Genomic DNA, 19,911 nt, shown 5'->3' with positions numbered 1-19,911 from the left:
GTGTTGAAGTGGGTTTTATTTAAACAATTTCATGTAAAGGTTAGAGAGGCTGCTTTCAGTCACTGTAAACGTTATCATGAGCAGTAATCATTAACATTAGGTCCTGACTGCGCTCGGATCGCTGCATGTATGTCAACAACCTGCAATCCATCCGCTGTAAATCAGAATGTTCATTTCTATGGCACGATTAACCTTGGTACCCACATGTATACGTACAATTTATACATTGTTAGCACATGCTGTCAGAGGTCAACCTGGTGAGCTCTGCTTCTGCTGCTTTGTAATGTAATTATAGATTCTAACGTGGAATATTAATCCATTTATTCTTTATTTCTTTGTGTTTATTTCTCTTAAATGATTCCTATTCCTATTGTTTCTACTTGCTTGGCATGTTATCCCCTTCCACACACAGTCCTCTTTTGCTGGCAGATAGTTTTTGTTGTTGAATATATTTTCATGCAGCTGCTGCCACTGTGTTCTGTCTGCACTTCATTTCACCGACAATGTGCTGTCATCTGTGCTCTTTCTCCCACTGTGCAGAGGATCGTGGGTAAGAACAGCAAAAAAAAAAAGTATGCTGGATTCCAGATAAAGTAAAGGAAATGTTGTTAGAGCATCTTTGACACTGCTGAATGCTGTAGGGCATTCCTTTTATTTCTGGCATACTGCATTTGACTTACATGTATTGAGCCATCTTTTTCTGGAATACTAAGTAGAATGCGTATGGATATTGGAAAGCGCTGAAAGATTAATAAGGGAAGTAAGAGTGCGATTGTTAAAAAAAATAACTTTTGAATCCCTCAACGGGATTAATGTAGGACACACTGCAGAACAGACTGTGCAGCTTGAAAATACAATACAATTCAAAATAAAAAAATTAGAAAAATAAAAAATATATATGTATATCTTGAGTTTTGGCTTAGTTTTTTTTTATTATTTCCAATTTCAAGACAAAACCAGGAATGCAGTGGTTAGTGGTAGAAAAATCTAAAAAAGAAAAAAGAATTTTTTTTTGAATTTTTCTCATTTCCATCACTTCCAAAAATGAAATAGGTTCATTTTACACACACAACACACCTCTATGAGTACATGTCCTAATTCAGGTGCATTTGGCAATATTGACGATGATGTTGATGATGATGACTGTTGTTGTTGGTATTATTATCATCATCATCATCATCGTTATTATTATTATTATTATTATTATTATTATTATTATTATTATTATTATTATTATTATTACTACATACACCATTCCCACAATGCTCTGCTTCCCAAAGCAGGACAGGACTTCCGGCTTGTGACGTGTCTGCCTGCTGTTGAACCGGATGCTGGTGGCTGCTGAGTGCAAACGTCAGATGTAGTGTAAACTCCGAACAGGAGCGACACAAGAGAGAGAACCTTGAGAAGAGGCCGTGGAACATGTTGCTGTGGCTGCTGGGAGCCGCGCTGCTGGCTCGAGCGGCCAGCTTCTACCTCCCCGGGCTCGCGCCCGTCAGCTTCTGTGAGCCTGGAAAAGACCAAGTTCCTGACTGCAAGGTAAACATAGCATGGCACAGATCACCTGTACGGCTGCCAGCTGTCACTACGGGCTGAGGGATGTAAAGTGCAGCTAGCAGATAAACACACAGCAGGTGATGGAGAGCAGTGAGCGAGCCGGTTGTTTGATAGAAGGTTTAATGGGAGCTAGCCAACGTTAGCCAAAACAAACAGCAAAGCTAACAGCTACTATGCTAACTAGATAGCAAACTAGACGTCCAGAGAAACAGCTGCCAAAGTAACTTCGCTAGTGTTCGTGTCACACTAGTGACACTGACGGGGGTTGGCAGACTGGACAGTGGGTGTGTGTGTAGTTAGAGTCACTGTGGTCTCTGCAGGGCTGACTGTGATCACTGACTGAACGATCAGTCACCACAGTGATCGACTGGAAGGACCTGCTGTTTGGGACTACTCACTGGTCACAGGGCTTTTTTCCAAACCTGCACAAAGCCCTGTGAGCATTTAAAGAGCCTGAGTTAAAACCGGACTTAAGGAAAGTAAATAGGCATTACAGTCAACCAAGGGACAACAGACCTTAACTGCTTTGCTATTTCTTTATTAGCAACCACACTGTCAGAGTTGAGTTTCTTTAGGATCTGTTTCTGTCACCTGTCAATATGTCAGATGTGTGTAACAGTGTCAGAGTGACAGGCCGTGCTCTGTGGATCGTGCTCCAGATCAATTCTGATTCATTCATTCATTCTGATCCCAGTGTCAGAGGGCCAGTCCATCACTAGGTGCCGTGGGCACCACAGACGGTCCGCTGCCATAAGAGCATAACACCACCGCAGAAGGAGCTTTAATCCCCATGAACCTTTTCATAATGTATTTATTTTGGTTAACAACATGGTTTTTCTGATTCAGTAGAAGAATCCTTTAAGGGGTCAGTTCACCCTGATTACAGAAACATGTATTTCCTTACTTGGCCAGAATACACACTGCTGCTGGGTTTTTAAATGGTCACAACCTACTCCTCACAACAGTCTAAGCAATGACCAATCAGTGTCCAATAAGGTGAAAATAACAGCGTCGTTGGAGCCTTGATGCTGTCCTCCTGATATGTGTTTGTCTGCTTTCTTTTCTTCAAGTCGACCATTGAGCTGTTTGTGAACAGGCTGGATTCAGTGGAGTCTGTTCTGCCTTATGAATATACCGCGTAAGTAGCTCTGCTGTGACGTACTAACACGTACTAACACGTACTAACACGTACTAACACGTACTAACACGTATTGACACGTACTGACATGTACTAACACCTACTAACACCTACTAACACCTACTAACACGTACTAACATGTACTAACACGTACTAACATGTACTAATATGTCTGCTGTTTTCTTGTAGGATTTTTTCATTTCAGCCCTTTTTGTCTGATTACTTCAGGCCTGCTTCTCTCTGCTTTTTTTTTGTCCAAAAGCATTCAGGAATGCTTGCTTTATCCCCTGGCTTAATACACACTGGATAATATCCATCAGAAAACACTATTGTGCACATGATTTCTGCTCACAGTTCTGCTACGAATAAAATCTAACATTTTCAATGTTAAATTGAAATCTAATTGTAATTGTTTACATTTCTATGCACTATTTGTGCTTTGTGAATATGATTTGTCTGCAAGAACATTAAAGAGTTTGGTCTAGACCTGCTCTTTATGGAAAGCGTCTTGAGATAACGCTGTTATGAATTGGCGCTTTATAAATAAAGATTGATTGATTGATTGATTCTTACTCAGAAAGTGAAGTGTAAATAGGTGGCGATTGATGTTTGGTAGGTGGAAGTAAGCAGACCAGGTGATGTTACTGATATGGGACTGGAAAGATAGAGTGCTGTCGAGGATGACAGGAAGACTCTTAACCTGTGGGGAGGGGGAGACAGGGGAAGTATTGTGTTGAGGAAGAACACATTTGTTGCTCTGCTCATGTTAACTTTCCAGATGCTTCCAAAGCTTAGTTGAGAGACCTCTGGTTTGAGGCTATGTTGATTTATCATTGGTCATTGGTTGTGTATTATGTTACACATCATAATGAGGGGGCACATTCCTGACTGAACAGTTATTTGCACCTGTGGCGTCTGTTGGAAAGAAGATATTTTGCATCTGATGTCCACTGAAGAAACTTGTCTGTGGTCCTTTTGTTGTTCAGACCTCCAGTTGATAAGATGTTGAATCAGGAAACTAGTCCTTTATAAAACTCCAGTGATGTATCACCATCATTCCAATCAGTTGCAGGGTGCAATTACTAATTGATTGGCGGCGTGTCGGCCGGTAAAAGACTCCTCGTGAAGGCTGCTCTTGTGTGTCCTCCCTTCTCCATCCTCGTTTCTCACAGCTAAAATACAAACTTTGGGATGGCCTTCAAGATGGAGGACCAAACCAACTTCCAGTCCAGCTGAGGAGGGGATGAGGAAATGTCAAACAACCTGTGTGTCATGAGGATTGTGCAGTTTTACGTGTGTTCTGCCTCAAACACCTTCAACAGTCGCCTCCTTCTTGTACAGGTTTGACCTCTGCTCAGAGACGACAATGAAACGTCCATCAGAGAATCTGGGCCAGGTTCTTTTTGGGGAGAGGATTGAACCGTCACCATACAAGGTAACATGTATCTCCACACAGACAAACACAAGTAATTATAGCAATGAAAGTTGAAACGCTACAGTGGTACGCTGGTAAGGTTTTGTTGTGGCAGAGAAACAAAGGCATCAATCCTCTTTCTCTATACTGTACATACATGTTTGTATTCAGGGAGAACACATTTGTTACTCTTCTCCTCTGCTCATGTTACTCTTCCAGGTCAGTGCTTCCAAAGCGCTGTTGGGAGAACCTCTGGTCTGTTGATTTAGGGTTTTTTTATTATCAGTTTAATTTAATCAATATTTACAATATTTTATAAGGGCTTATCCAGCACAATACATGAGACCGTACAAGATTCAGTGGACCCCACTGAGTAAACACATGAATGGACAGAGCTGTTATTGGGCTTTTTATTTGACTGTCAAGCAAGAAGGTTCCTAAAAATGTCATTGGTTGTGTATCTCCACCTCTTTTACATGAGGAGGCATATTAACTCCTGGCTGAACAGTCAGTCTGTGTTTTATGGCAGATGCTATTGGCACCTGTGGTGTACGTTGGAAAGAAGCTATTTTGCCTAATGTCCACTGTCTGTTATGTTTGTATTTGATTTATTATTTGAACCCAAATCATGATTTTTTTTTGTAAATGTAACCAAGTAGTTTTGGTGACAGAAAGTGATAGTAGTAAAATAAAATGGAAATATATAACCAAGTTATATACAAATACAAATACTTTAATGTTTTAATTTGATCTCTTCAGGGTCAATGCTCTGTTACTAAACATGCAGCCACCTCATACAGCACCAGTCACACCTTCTCACTCAGTTTTTCTTTATTTCTTATTATTTCCTACATTGCAGATTGATATTAAAGACATCAAAACTATGAGGTAACACATATGGAATTATGTAGTAAACAAAAAACAGATTAGGTTTTATACTTCAGATCTTCAGCTTCACACATTTTTGGCATGTTATACTTCCAGCGCCATGCAGCACCTCCCATCGTGTGTTTTTAATTTCTGCAACTTATTCTTTGTTTGGGTGTGTGTGTGTGTGTGTGTGTGTTTTTAATACAATTTCCCAGTCTGGGATCAATAAAGTACATCTATCTATCTATCTATCTATCTATCTATCTATCTATCTATCTATCTATCTATCTATCTATCTATCTATCTATCTATCTATCTATCTATCCTCTCAGTCAGCTTCACTATTTCACACACATTCACACACTGAAGCTGCTTCAGGAGCTAGTTGGTGGTTCAGTGCCATACTGCTGCAAAGACGGAACTACTGAGGAAGAACAACAAGACGATGAGAATCACTTGGACCAAGAAGCACAAGAATGGACATTAGACCAGTGGATGTTTGCTACAGGTGTGCTGAAGCATGGAGGAGGAGGTGTGATGGTGTGTGGGGGGGGCTTTGCTGGTCACACTGTTGGTGATTTATTCCAAATTCAAGGCACACTGAACCAGCATGGCCTCCACAGCATTCTGCAGCCACATGCCATCCCATCTGGTTTGGGCTTATTGGGACCATCATTTGTTTTCCAACAGGACAATGAGCCCAAACACTCCTCCAGGCTGTGTGAGGGCTGTTTGACCAAGAAGGAGAGTGATGGAGGGCTGCGTCACATGACCTGGCCTCCACAATCACCTGACCTAAACCCAACTGAGATGGTTTGGATGAATTGTGTGAAGGGAAGGCATCCAACAAGTGCTCAGCACCTGTGGGAATTCTTTACAGACTGTTGGAAAACCGTCCAGTTGACCTCATGAAGCTGACTGAGAGAATGCAGAGAGAGCAAAGCAAAAGGTGGCTGCCCTGAAGAATCTAGAATATAAAACATACTCTTTTCTGTTTACTACATAATTCCATATGTGTTCCTTATATCTTCAATATTAATCTACAGTGTAGAAAATAATAGAAATAATGAAAAACCATTGAATGAGAAGTTGTCTTTTGACTGGTATTGTTCTGCGTGACCAGACCAGGTAGAAATAGCTCAGTAGCAACTGTCTGTCTATTTGTTTTATTGTGTATTTTCATGGATTCGATCGATGTAGCTGATGCAGCCGTGACACTGCCAAAGCACACGCATGCTAACTGTGTTCTCTGTGTGTCAGTTCGAGTTTAAGAAAGCTGCAGTGTGTCAGAAGGTGTGCACCAGGACATACGACACCAACAGCCCATCAGACAAAGCCAAACTGGACTTCCTCAAAAAGGGCATGTTACTCAACTACCAGCATCACTGGTATGTATGATTCAGACACACACACCTCATAAAGGGAAGAAAAATGAAACCATGTGCATGTACATTTCTACAAAAACACGACACATAAGCCAGATCAAGAGCAAGATCTACTTTTTTTGTTTCTATGGGGAACTTTTTAAAAATCCCACCGGAAGCGTCAGCGTCACGTTCAGGCAGCAACGCGGCTGCTGTAGCTGATCGTGTAGTTAATGCTTCAAATCCCACCAGAAACAGCGTGTCCTAGGAGCAGCTCGGTTCTCCGCGCCGCTGAAGATACGCACCTGCTCTATTTAAGATGGAAGCAGCACAGAGCAGATGAGGCGGGCAGGATTCAGACAAACAGCAAAGAGAATCCGGTCAGTTTTCAAAATAAAAGACCCCATGCAGCTTTTTTTTGTTTTGTTTTTTTAAGTGTATATTCCACCAGCACATCAGTATTAATTGGCGGCATCAGGCCAGACGTCAGCCTGTCAGAGGGTCGTTTAACACCGTGGACAATGAGAGGTTCATCTTGGATGAGGAAAAACACATTCACTTTAACCTACTGTCTGTCGCTACAAAGCAGTAAATACCAACAAGAAACAGAAGCATGAAAATTACAGGAACATGACCAAATCAACAAAATCTGAGCAAGTCAAATCAGCCAGGCAAAACGCTCTGCTCCTGAAATGCTCCTGAAACGCTTGCGGTGGGATTTGAGGCTCCGTGGAGGACAAAGGAGCAAAACCGGACTGGACCCACACCGTGACGCAAACGTGCCTGGTAAAATTTCAGGGTCAGCTGTGCAACAGCACCAGAAGCAGTTGTATGAGAATGTCCGTCTAAATAAAACACACGTGCAGTGTGAAACTGGCAGAATTATTAATCAGATCAAGAAAGATCAAGGCACAGAACAATGTCAACTAATGATTCCAGACAGAGGTTCAATACCCAGTCACTTTATTGTGGTCGCTAATCAATGACCTTAATCCTGTTCTAAAACTCAGACTCTGCCAGTCTTGACTCAGAAATGTGTCAGGGAGTGATGGCTGACCAGTTACATGTCAGCTGAGGTTCAACAGAGTTGTTGTTTTGAGCACTTGAGTATTTTAGTGCAGTATTTCTGAACATCACTGTGTGTGTCTGTGTGTGTGTGTGTGTGTGTGTGTGTGTGTGTGTGTGTAGGATTGTGGATAACATGCCAGTTACTTGGTGCTATGATGTTGAAGATGGACAGAAGTTCTGTAATCCTGGTTTCCCTATTGGCTGCTACGTCACAGAAACAGGCCGGCCCAAAGACGCCTGCGTGGTCAATGTGAGCAGGTTACACACGGACACAGTGGAAGCCTCTTTTTAACACGGTCATGATCATCTGTTAGTTTGTTGTTGTTTTTCCTTTTCAATTCTCCTTAGTTTCCGGAGTTGGTTTGCTTGTTTCACTTTAGTTTTTATTGTTTAAACATGTTCACTTTGAGGTTAGTTAGTAGTTTCAATATTAGTGTGAGGTGTTTTTTTCATTAGAATATAGTGGGTATTTGTCAGGGGCAGAGTGAGGATGTTCAGAAATGACTCACAGTCATGTAGATGTCCCACTCTCAATAAACCAAACTGGTTGTTGTAACAAATTTAAACAAACTGACAAAGATTTGCGACGTGCATCACTGTCTGCCTTTTTTTTTTTTTTTTTTCCCGGTGATACTAGCACACATCTCAGCCCCTGGAGTTAGAATAGTTTAAATCCTACGTTAAATCCTAATCCTAGTGTGATAACATATTTCTGCCCTGTCTGTGTTCTGAACATCTCTATTTTTGTTTTGTTTTTCAGTCAAACTTTAATGAAAAGGATGCTTTTTACATCTTTAACCATGTGGACATCACCATCCATTACCACATCGTTGAGCATGAACAACTCGGGGCACGATTGGTCGCTGCCAAGATTGAACCCAAAAGGTAACACGAGTATTTTTACATTTTAGCCGATGGTAGAACTTTAGTAGAGGCTAAAAGAACTCCGCTGCTGTGCCCTGGTATGAGAACCATCCCTTCCTCAGATTAGAATAGTGCAGTATAGATCAGCTTTCTCTTGAAGTTGAAATCTCTCTGAATCTTGTTTTCTGTGTCTCTCTCTCTCTCTGCCCAGCTATGAAAACCCAAATGATGACAGCCCCGATTGTACTGGAGCACCAAAGTTCCTGAAAAACAAACACACAGGAGCATTCAAGATCCCGTACACCTACTCAGTCAACTTTGTGGTTAGGACAATACTGTCATATTGCTGTGTTTAATGCTGTCCATGCTGTGTGAGGCTCTAAAGACAATCTGGGTTGAAAACTGAAAATTGACTAATAATAGTTGTTGTTATAGTTATCTGTACTAGTCACATGCTCTGCAGTGTCTCAACTTTTTTCAACATCTTCATTCAATACAGAGCAGGGTTTGTATTGAATGATATGACCCAACTACCAGGTCTACTCAGACTACAGGTTGGAGCTAAAATCACTCCTGTAGGCAGCAGTTCTTTGCATTCTTGGATGTCGCAGAGCTCGCTAACGGTTTCTAGTTGTAGCAGCTAGCCGGACAATGAACAGAGGTCCACGTTAACTTTTTTTTTACTGATGTTTGACATTCTTTGACTTTCTTCCTGTATTTACTTTTTTGCTCCCACCCTAACACATCTTACCAACAAGTGGAGTGAACGTGAATGCCCATTTTGGCGTGCTTTGATGAGTAAAAAAAAAAAGTGAACAATGTACAAACTCATCAGGAGATTCAGACCAGAGCGAACAAATTGCAGGTGTGAAAACTAGGAAATAACCGGGGAAGTAACCTCAGTGTGGCCCAGGAAAATACCAGTCCGCTGGTGTGGCTGTATGCAGACACCAAAATAGAGGCATGCCACTTTTGATAAAAACAGCTGCAGGGAACTGAGCCTGCAAAGTCACAGTGAAATGCTTTGTTGTTAAAGACATCTCTCAGCAGATCATATGATATTGACTTGGTAGTAGAGCAGGTCATCCCTTAATCAGAATATTGGCAGTTCATTCTCCGGCTCCTCCAGTTGTACAAGTACAGACCATTTATCATAATTTTACTGTTATCAATAAATGTGAAATTCTTTTTATACTGATTATCCAGCCGTACTCTGAAAAGCAAATGACACTGATTAAACATTTTCATGTATTTAAGATAATAATAATAATAATTACTATATATAATTAATAATAATTTAAGATAAGGAATGTAGATGCATAAACAGAGAAGTAAGTGTGTGTGTGTGTGTGTGTGTGCTCGCTTATTTGTAGGAAGACAAGAGTATTCGCTGGGCGTCTAGATGGGACTACATTCTGGAGTCAATGCCTCACACCAACATCCAGTGGTTCAGGTAAGATATGACATTCATTCTGTGAAAGGATTTGCAGCTCAGATAGAACGTGAATGAAAGAAATGTCTTAAAGAAGAACTAATTGTGGTTTTGAAGGTTGAGCCTACGTTAATGAATTCTCTGCCAGTGATGTTTGGAAGTTGTTGACACAAATTCCGTAGTCAGAGGTTTGAGTGGATGCAGCAACTGTAACAGCTGAGCAAAGTCACCTCTAGAGTTGTGGAAACAATACGAGCCAGCTTTGCTAGACCTTGAACAGTGGCATGCTCTCAGTTGATTAGTTTGTATATCTACAGTGTTACACTCCCACCATCCACGAGGAATCCCGTCCGATAAGGAGGCCGTCTTAAAGTTGTATTTTTGGGCAGACTTTATACAGCAGTCATTCTTTTCATCTAAATGTCAAACCTGATGTCAAAATGAATCATGGCTGTGTCACTGCGTCACAGTGTTTCATTCAAACCGTTCTCTCAGTGCACGGAGTCAACAGCTCGGCCGAAACAATCCACATCCAAATGCTGATAACACATTAATTGATTAGTAGTGAGCCAAATAGATTATACAACAATGACTTGTTTGGCTTTGCTGTTTTGTCTCCCCAGCATAATGAACTCGTTGGTGATTGTGTTGTTCCTGTCTGGAATGGTAGCCATGATCATGCTGCGAACTCTGCATAAAGACATTGCCAGATACAATCAAATGGACTCTGTGGTGAGTTCCTGTCTCTGTGGCTGATAGGAACACTTTTGAGATGGGGTGGAGATGTCTATGTATGCAGTCTAGGCTAATCTTTCTTCTTCTGCAGGAGGATGCCCAGGAGGAGTTTGGGTGGAAGTTGGTCCATGGAGATGTTTTTCGACCACCCAGGAAGGGAATGCTGCTGTCGGTTTTCCTCGGCTCTGGAACCCAGATCTTCATCATGACTTTTGTCACCCTTTGTATGTCTTTGTTTTCTTCTTGATTGTTTAATAGAACCAAAAAACATAGATGTCATAGATGCCTAACCAGCACCACCTTATGGCGACAGTCCCTGATTTCTTGGCTACATTACTTGCTCTTGACAAGAGGCACATTTAAACCCGACAAAATGATAAACGTAGCCTGTGTACTCATGTTAAAAGCACAAATGTCACAGGAAAATGACCAAATCAGCAAAGTCTGACAAAGTAACTACTCAGCCAGGCAGATGCTCCGCGTCTGAAATGCTTTTGAAGCACTCACGATGGGATTCAAAGCTGCATGACAGAAAACTGAACCACGGTCAGAGGAAAGGATGGAAGCCTTTGATTGTTCAGTACTTTCATGAGGGGGCGGTTCTAAAATTGAGAACGTGCCTCAGGCTGCTGGGATTGATGGCGTTGGCATGGGCAGTCATCCTAGTCCTCGTACCGCATCCTGATGGATTGTGTCACTCAAAATGAGCCCAAAGCGCCATGGCCACCGTCATGTTTTGGTTTGTAATACATGTGCCCTCACTGCGCGCCCATGGAGATTCTAGGCTGTTCTAACCACGGGTGTTACCATGGGGACGATCAGTTACTCCAACAGAAACCTCTCCAGTGGGTTTGGGAGCCACTTACGTAGGCAGGACAGTAAATGGCACATGGAGCTCTCAGAGGCAGTTTGTTCACATCCACTGTCAAGAGCTCTGAAACATTGTCTGCCCCTTTTGAGAGGGCAGCATGTTCTGGCCAAAATGGATAATACCACAGTAGTGGCATATATCAACAGACAAGGGGGGGGCTGCACTCTCATCAATTATGCCTGAGAGCCGCACACGTGCTGGCGTATTGGGGGGGCAGATTTGTTGTCCAGAGGCAACCCTCACTACATTTTCCTCATTAGAGCTGATCACTCCTACTCTCGCTGTGCGGGAGGGGATTTACTCTGATCCTGACAGCCCCCCCGCTGGCCGGGGGAAGCACTGGCTGAGCGGAGATATTTCACTTGCTTGTACAGCCACGTGTGGCCTCTGCCGCCCTGCAGGGATCTCCTGGCACGGAGAGGTCCTCCATCCTCATCCAGAGTGCATCGCTCTTTGGGCATGGCCCGGGAGAGGATGAACTTGACCACTTGCACTGTTCTGCAAAGTGTCATTGCAACTATTCAGAGCGCTCCTCTACACGTTGTGCGTATGATAGCAAATGGCGTGTGTTTGAGGATCGGTGCATAAAGGTTGGAGCGGTTGCTTTCCAGAGCCCTATACCTCCTGTTCTGACATTTCTACAGGATCTACTGGATAAAGACCTGACCTTCTCCACTGTCAACGTGTACTTAGCTGCTATATCGGTGTGTCACATAGGCTGTCAGGGGAAAAAACTGCAGGATTAATAGTCTGTATTTGTATAGTGCCTTTCTAGTCATTTCGAGTACTCCAAGTGCTTTTACATCACATCCTCATTCACCCATTCACACATCATTCATTCAGGAGGATCTAAGTTGGAGGAGACTGTTCTTTCAGTGTCTTGCCCAAGGACACTTCGACATGCTGACTCATAGGAGCCACCCTGAGGATGGCATCCTCTAGTTTTTCAGTTTATGAGGGGAGTGCGGCGTCTCCGGCCAGTGTTAAGGAACTAAACTGCCCCATGGAATACACCAATGGTGCTCCATGCGCTGTCACAACCACCTTTGGAGCTCAAGATACTCTCGTTTAAGATGGCTTTATTACTCGTGTTAGTCTCTGCCAAACGCGTTAGTGACATCCACGCATTGTCGATGAATCCGTCATGTATGCAGTTTGTTATGGGGGATTCCAAGGTTTTACTGAAACCTAACCCCGCCTGTGTGGTGCCCAAGCTTTTTAAAGTGGCTTTCTCAAGCTGCCCTGTTGAGCTGTCAGTGTTCTAGCCTCCTCCTTTCTCTACGCAGGAGCATGAACGGCTTAATGTGCTCTGCCCAGTGCGGGCATCATGCACCTATTTGGATAACACAGCTGGGTTCAGGAAATCAGAGCAGCTGGTCATGTCATGGGCTACACTGCACTTCAAAGTTGAAAAAGTGTAATAAAAAAAAAATCAATTATTCAAGCTTTGGAAAAAAGTGGTACAAATAGTTTTATGTGCCAGTCTCTCTCGCTTTAGTACAATTCCAGAAGCAGCAACATTGTGCCGCCCTAAACTTAACCCAGCAGTAACAGATCTTGAACATCATTCCTATTAGTTCTTAACTAATTCTTTACCATAGCTAATTGCTGCGATCTCGGGAGTCGCTTCAACGTTAGACATAGAATTCAGTAGGGCAAATGGCAGACGATGAGAGGTTGTACACAAGTCAAAAATCAAAGTAAAACTCTAGAAATGACCGATATTAGCTTATCACAGATATCTCCTCAGTATATAGTAACAACAAATGGCAGTAGATGGTAGTTGGCAGAAAAGAAAAGATATGTTTCCAAGTTTGCCCATCAGAAAGTAATTAGAAGTTTATTTGAACACTTAAAAATGTCTTTTTAGTACATATCTTGGTCACAGTTTTTTAATTATCTAAACTTAAGGGACCTTTTGAAAAATCATTAAGTCTTTATGCTAAAAAACCAACTGTGGCAGTGAGTGCAAACAACAAGATTGCCCGAATAAAGTGGCCCACTGACTGAGCTGTGCACCTGCTCTGTGCACTGGGCCAGTGGACAGTACCGGTGCGCTGCAGTTAAGACTGCGGTCCGTGCCATGTTGCAACACAACTGTATAGCCCAACATTTCCCAAAAGTCACTAGGAACAACAATTCTCGTTTGTGACTGGATAGAGCCGAAGTAAATTCAGAGATGTAAGATTGGTCAGTAATACTACAAGGATGTTAACTTCCACATATGCTTACTGATACGGTTCTACCAGGAGACTCCGATCCGAGCCGTAGAGGCGCTCTGACTGGGTGCCATGTAAAGTTTTTCTACGGGGGGGGGGAAAATGAACGGAGCTGTAACTTTGGAACCAGGAGTGCCCAAAACAGCTCCTCCCACGTTATAATTCTACCAGGTGTACATGTTGGGGCTCTGTGGGAGTATCACTGACCTATTCCCATCAAACTCTGAATTGACTTCAGTCCTGTCCATGTGTGTGCCGTGGTCCCTTCCTTCTTCATAGTGGGAAATGTGTTCTGGTAAGCAGGGTTCTCTAAAACGTTGATGGTGCTCTAATGTGTTTTCTATAATACTGTTTTCTTGTTCTGTTTCGCACTTTGTATTATTTTTTTTTTTTAATTTTCAAACATAAATATTTGTATCACCCAAAAATACTATCGACCCTCCCCCAGTCTTTGCCTGTCTTGGGTTTCTCTCTCCGGCGAACCGCGGGGCTCTGATGACTTGTGCTGTTGTTCTCTGGGTTCTTCTGGGGACTCCTGCTGGATATGTGGCTGCTCGCCTCTACAAATGTAAGTGAGAAATGTTTACATGGAGGGAGAGAAAACAAGAACTTCATATTCACTGTGCTGAAGGAAATCATGGGTGTCTCTCTAAGTCATTAATTGCTATTTACTCAATGACTCTTCTTTCTTTCTTGATCAAAATATTATTTAGATTTGCAAAAGTAATTAAAGTTGCTGTGAACATTCATTCTTGAACTCACGCTCATCATAAACACTGCAGCCTTCACAGGGGCTGTGAATGTGCACCTGAATGTACAAATAAATGAGAAAATCCTTTTTTCTTCTTCATCTTTGTGTTTGGTTGATCAGCTTTTGGAGGAGAGAAGTGGAAGACCAACGTTCTGCTGACAGCCTTCCTCTGCCCTGGGTAAGACTGTGGACACACCACGCCAAACATTTACTGCACGACAAAGTCACTCCTGCTGCCAACACCCTCTCCGTCTTTGTTCAGGGTGGTGTTTGCTGATTTCTTTGTGATGAACTTGATCCTGTGGGGTGAAGGGTCTTCAGCAGCCATGCCATTTGGGACCCTGGTAGCCATATTGGCTCTTTGGTTCTGTATTTCAGTGCCACTTACCTTTATAGGAGCATACTTTGGCTTCAAGAAGGTGGTAAGTGTATAGAAACCCACATACTCAGCACCCACTCATAGCTAATGATTCAGTAAGTGTTGGGATACATTTCACGCCGGTGGTGGTGTGCTGTCACAAGGTCATCAGTTAGTAAGAAAAGAACCACATGTGAAAAATGACAATAACTGAAGAGCTGGAAGATCTGATCAAGTGTTGTCTGTGTCGTCATGATGTTTTCATTTTTCCCTCTAAACTTGAGTCAACCAACAGGATTTTATAGACATATTCCATGGTTCACATTAAAAAAAAACGTCATGTATGTTGTTTTTAATAGTTAACTATTTCAGAGTGCACCCATCTGAACGTTAGAATCTCTCTGTCTCTATTGTGACTGCTGTTTCAGGGTATTGAGCACCCAGTGCGGACCAATCAAATTCCTCGTCAGATCCCGGAGCAGTCTTTCTACACAAAGCCCTTCCCTGGTATCATCATGGGAGGAATTCTGCCTTTTGGATGTATATTTATCCAGCTGTTCTTCATACTAAACTCCATTTGGTGAGAGCGAATACAATTCTTCTTATAATATAAGTAATTATTCATAGACAGTCAGAATGCATGTTGGAGCTCAGGATTAGCGACTAGAATTAAGTCTGGAAAACTGAGAGTCAGTCGAGTCCCGCTCAGTCAGAGCTGCTGAGAGGCCTTAAAGGTCCCATATTATGCAAAATGCACCTTTTCTTTTCAACATAAATATGTGTCTCAACTGCCAAAGTATGAGATTTGAACCAAATAGAAAAATCCACAGAAATAGTGACTTTAACTTAATATTCTTCTTTGACAGGAGACATGAGGCCAAACCACCGATAGTGCCTGATGTATTTTACCTGTTGTGTAATCAGTGAGGGCTCAGACCTGTCTCTTCCTGTCCTCCAGGTCCCATCAGATGTACTACATGTTTGGCTTCCTTTTCCTCGTCTTCATCATCCTCGTCATCACCTGCTCCGAGGCTACCATCCTGCTCTGCTACTTCCATTTATGTGCTGAGGTAAACGGCACGACCTTTAACGTTACCAGCACTAGATGAGATCAGATGATGAACAAACCAGAGGACTTCTTATGTGTTCGGATCGACTTTGATTTGATTTTAGGTTCTTCTGATTTCCGTTACTGTGATTGACGATGTAGGATGTAGGATGTAGGATGTAGGATTGTGGCGAGGCTCTGTAGTCCAGGCTCTGACAGCAGGACAGGAGACACTCACTCTTCCTCTTCCTCTTCCTCTTCACAGGACTACCATTGGCAGTGGCGTTCCTTCCTGACCAGCGGCTTCACTGCTGTCTATTTCCTGGTCTATGCCATTCATTACTTCTTCTCTAAGCTGCAAATCACTGGACTGGCCAGCACCATCCTGTACTTTGGATACACCATGATCATGGCGCTGATCTTCTTTTTATTCACTGGTAGGTACATGAAAGGGAGGGATGACAATTGATGTCGTTTGTGATGGTTAAAAGGAAAGTTCTCAGTTTGGAGGATGGAGAATCTTGCTGCTAGGAGTGTTTTTGTCCCAGTCAGAGCAGCGTTGACACCACACGAGGATGAAAAATAGCACAGGGTCTTGAAGGTCCGTTAAGGGACCAAAGTTATCTTGAACTCTTGGCGGCCGTGCACAAAATGCATTGGAGCTGTAAACAGTGATTATTATCACGGAGCGAAGAGCTGCCTGTTTGTGTCCGATGAAAGGAAGTAACTAAGCTGTCTGCTAAATAAACCTCGCTGCCATTGGACCGGTCCAAGTCCAGTAATCACTGTCCTCGTGTCTCTGGTTTGGGCTCCACCAAGCTGCTAAATGCTTCACTGTGTTCAACAGCAAGTAACCAGCTGTTGTGCTGTTGATTGCTGGGCAGGTCGTGTACAGTGACTCTGTCCAGCTGCTGGAAACAATGAGAGCGCTGAGGCTGTACTTAGAGCTTCAGGAGGCTGATGGGACTTGGAGAGCTGATTTTTATTTTTTTTCCTGTGGGTTCATCACTACCAGGCCGCCTTCCACACACTGCACGTGGTGACGTGAGACGTTATGAGACGTGTTGCAGTAGTGCAGCTCTGATGTCCGTTTCCTTTTTCCATGGGCCTGATGTGTAACCAGTGTGTACACACACACACAGACAGTGCGTGTGCCACCTCCCACACACAAGCAGTTGCCAGCTCAACTTCAAACTTCAAATCAACTTTATTGGCCAAGTTTGAACAGGCAAACAAGGAATTTGAGTGTTCTGTACAGTGAGGAAGTAAAGTAGAAATAAACTACAACAGTAGGAAAAGAATACAGGACAGTATAAACAATATATAAGTCTTTAACAACAACCGTATGTACAATAGAGGTGGGTGGAGTGCAGAAATTGCAGTGCAAAATGTTGCAAATGTGCAGCTGTGGGTTGTTTAACACAAGATATGAGGTGAGAGTGTTTATGCAGGTTCACTAACTGTCACCTTGCAGTTTTCAGTCAGAGTCAAAGTCTGTTTCCATGTGAGCATTAGAGATGAATCCTCCATCATCTCATGTTTAACCGCGGTGTCTGACATATTACTGCTGGACGACCTCGCCGCTGCAAACGGATAATTCACGGCGTTTCTATGTTCACTTATGGAAAACTATGGGAGACACGAAACACAGCCGCGCAGAGAGCAGCAAACAAAAAGAATGTCTGTGCATCCTCCGAGTCTCAATCTTGAATCCACACAGAATTGCAGCGTGTGGCCCCCCCCCCAGCCTTACTGGCAGCCGTAGGTTAATAAAGGGTGGCACAGATGACTGGCCTTGGGTGAAGTCAGCTGAGCTCTAAAGCCCTGTACTGAGAAACAGGAACTCTTGTGGTGTCCTGAAGCTGTACCAGTGCGACAGCTGCAGTGCTACAGATCTGAAACTCGTCGTGCCCCGCTGCCCCGCCGCCCCGCTGACGTCGCTCTGTGGGTCATGAAAGCCTTTTGATGTGATGCAGCTCTAATGAAAGGTGTGTTTTCTCTGTCCTCAGGAACAATTGGCTTCTTTGCCTGTTTCTGGTTTGTTACCAAGATCTACAGTGTGGTCAAAGTGGACTGAGGGATCCCGACACGCAGCAGGCTAAATAGAACTGGAGCAGCCCGGAGGTTGCTTTTTCCCATCAGCCCCTGAAACGACGAGTGAAGCGCACATTTCACCCTGAAGCGTCATCTCCTCATTCCCTCGAGCAGAGAGGACTCCTCTTCCAGCGGACGGCAGTTTCTGTGCCTAAATAGTTTGAGTGTGAGCATGTGTATGCTGGGTTGCTGTTTTGTACATAGTGTATCTATCTGCATATAATCTGAAAGCAATGAATCCTAACCGTTCAAGGCCTCCCATAATTTGACACTTATGATGCCGGTTCATATCATGCAACCTTCATACCGTGCATCGATGTGCGCAGGCTGACTGTCCAGACACTGTGTCAGCTGTCATGTCGTGTGTTTTAGGTTTGTTTCTTGATCCGTGCGCTCTGTTTGCAGATGTAGTCGTACAAATAAAGCTGCAAAGGGTTTCGCTTCTTAAAGCTCCTTTCTCTGACCGGCTCTGTCGAATTAACACGCACAGATCCAGTCACTAACTGTTTCCCAACATTTCAAGATGAGTCAATAAACCCGTTCCATTCTTCAGAAGTGCAGTAGAGAGATGCAGCATGTTGTGGTCCCCAGTTTCCTCAATTTACTGCAGAGCAGTTTTCTTTGAGGTGCCAGGGTGTAACCGGTGAATGCTCTGCTGATGATTTGGGAAAGTGGTGTAAGGTTCAGAAAAACTGCACGCCCTGAAGGAGGCGGCTGCTGCGATGAAGCGGTCCCAGCCGGACAGCGTCCGGAGCGTCGGGCGTCCCAGCATCAAGTCTGCAGCAGCACGAGTGCACAAGACTCTGTGGAAATGTCACCTTCTCTCAAAGATCTCCGGCAAATCATGCGAACGGGAACTGAAACGCTGACAGAACCTTGCAGCCTCCTTTAGCTGTTCACCTGCTGAGCTCACTTTTTCTAACGTGATTTACTTTGAAGCAGTGAAAAGTGGCCCATATTTTAGTCCCTACTGGCTGCTGCTGCTGCTGCTGCTGCTGCTGCTGCTGCTGCTGCGCTTTTGAAAATGAACATTTGAGAAATATGTGCAACTGAAAAAAAAACGTATTCAGATCCTTAAATGAGGTTCAGGAGAGACTGAAATCTCATCATCATCGTCATCATCATCATCATCATCATCATCAGCGCCCCACATTATTGTTTCCGACGGTCCAGCCTGACCTCACTCAGCTTACATCAGCTAGTTTGCCCCCCCCCCCGCTCCGCTCTCTGTAGAACTGCACCGTGTGACTCGGCGGCTTTATCTTCCCCTTTTCAACTTCACGGTGTTTGAAACACTTACTGTACATAACTTTTTCTAATGTAAAGAATGTGTCACTAGGATGTGGAGCAAATGAGAAAATGGATGGACTTATTTGTTACCATGGAAACATCCTTTGAATATTCATGTGTTTTAAACTGGTTTTTCAGGATTTCTGTGTTATTAATCAGTTTGGTCTATAAGTAAACTCGTTCTAAAGTATGTCCTCTCTGCTCTCTGTCCTTTAATCCCTCTTGTCTTGGATTACATCCCAATTAAATGTTGCTGAAAGACACGGAAAGGAAAGTACAAGTGACCTCAGGTTTTCATTGTCTCCTGAAATCTAAAACTGGAGGATATGATCTCAAATAACAGCAGACAGCAACATCAGTCTGTGAGAGTTAATAGTGCATTAGCACATTGTCGGGTGTTGGCACCACAATAAATCTGGGATTTAACTTTGATCAGAAGATGTCCTTTAAATCCCACATCAGACACATTCCAAGGATCGTCTTATTTCATCTACCTAATGTTGCATAATTCTGCAGAAAATGCAGAAAAACTAGCCCACGACCAGGCTGAATTATTGTAACTCCTTATTATCAGGCTGCCCCAATAAGTCCTTAAAGACTCTCCAGCTGGTTCAGAACGCTGCTGCTCGTGTTCTGATGAGAACTAAGAGAAGAGACCATATTTCTCCTGTACTGGCTTCTCTTCATTGGCTTCCAGTAAAATCTAGAATAGAGTTTAAAATCCTTCTCCTCACCTACAAGGTTCTTAATGGTCAGGCTTCATCATATCTGAAAGACCTCATAGTACTTTACTACCCCACTAGAGCACTGTGCTCCCAGAATGCAGGTCTACTGGTGG

The 19,911-nt window shown here is 43.2% G+C and overlaps 1 protein-coding gene across 1 annotated transcript; it reads left to right on the top strand.

The window, feature by feature from the left end:
* The first annotated feature begins 1,317 nt into the window (after positions 1-1,317).
* On the top strand, positions 1,318-19,263 carry tm9sf2 (transmembrane 9 superfamily member 2). Its single transcript, XM_070840713.1, has 17 exons — positions 1,318-1,539; positions 2,628-2,695; positions 4,037-4,130; positions 6,240-6,367; positions 7,532-7,661; positions 8,172-8,296; positions 8,487-8,598; positions 9,649-9,728; positions 10,331-10,439; positions 10,534-10,666; positions 13,981-14,100; positions 14,404-14,461; positions 14,546-14,705; positions 15,070-15,221; positions 15,600-15,711; positions 15,955-16,126; positions 17,699-19,263. The coding sequence occupies exons 1-17, from the start codon at positions 1,423-1,425 to the stop codon at positions 17,764-17,766; spliced, it is 1,938 nt and encodes a 645-aa protein (XP_070696814.1). The 5' UTR covers positions 1,318-1,422; the 3' UTR covers positions 17,767-19,263.
* The last annotated feature ends 648 nt before the right edge of the window (positions 19,264-19,911 follow it).

This window comes from Pempheris klunzingeri, chromosome 12 (assembly GCF_042242105.1).
Source record: "Pempheris klunzingeri isolate RE-2024b chromosome 12, fPemKlu1.hap1, whole genome shotgun sequence".
Classification (NCBI taxonomy): Eukaryota; Metazoa; Chordata; class Actinopteri; order Acropomatiformes; family Pempheridae; genus Pempheris; species Pempheris klunzingeri.
The sequence above is the reverse complement of the archived record's forward strand: the minus strand, read 5'-3'. Positions and strand labels throughout refer to the sequence as shown.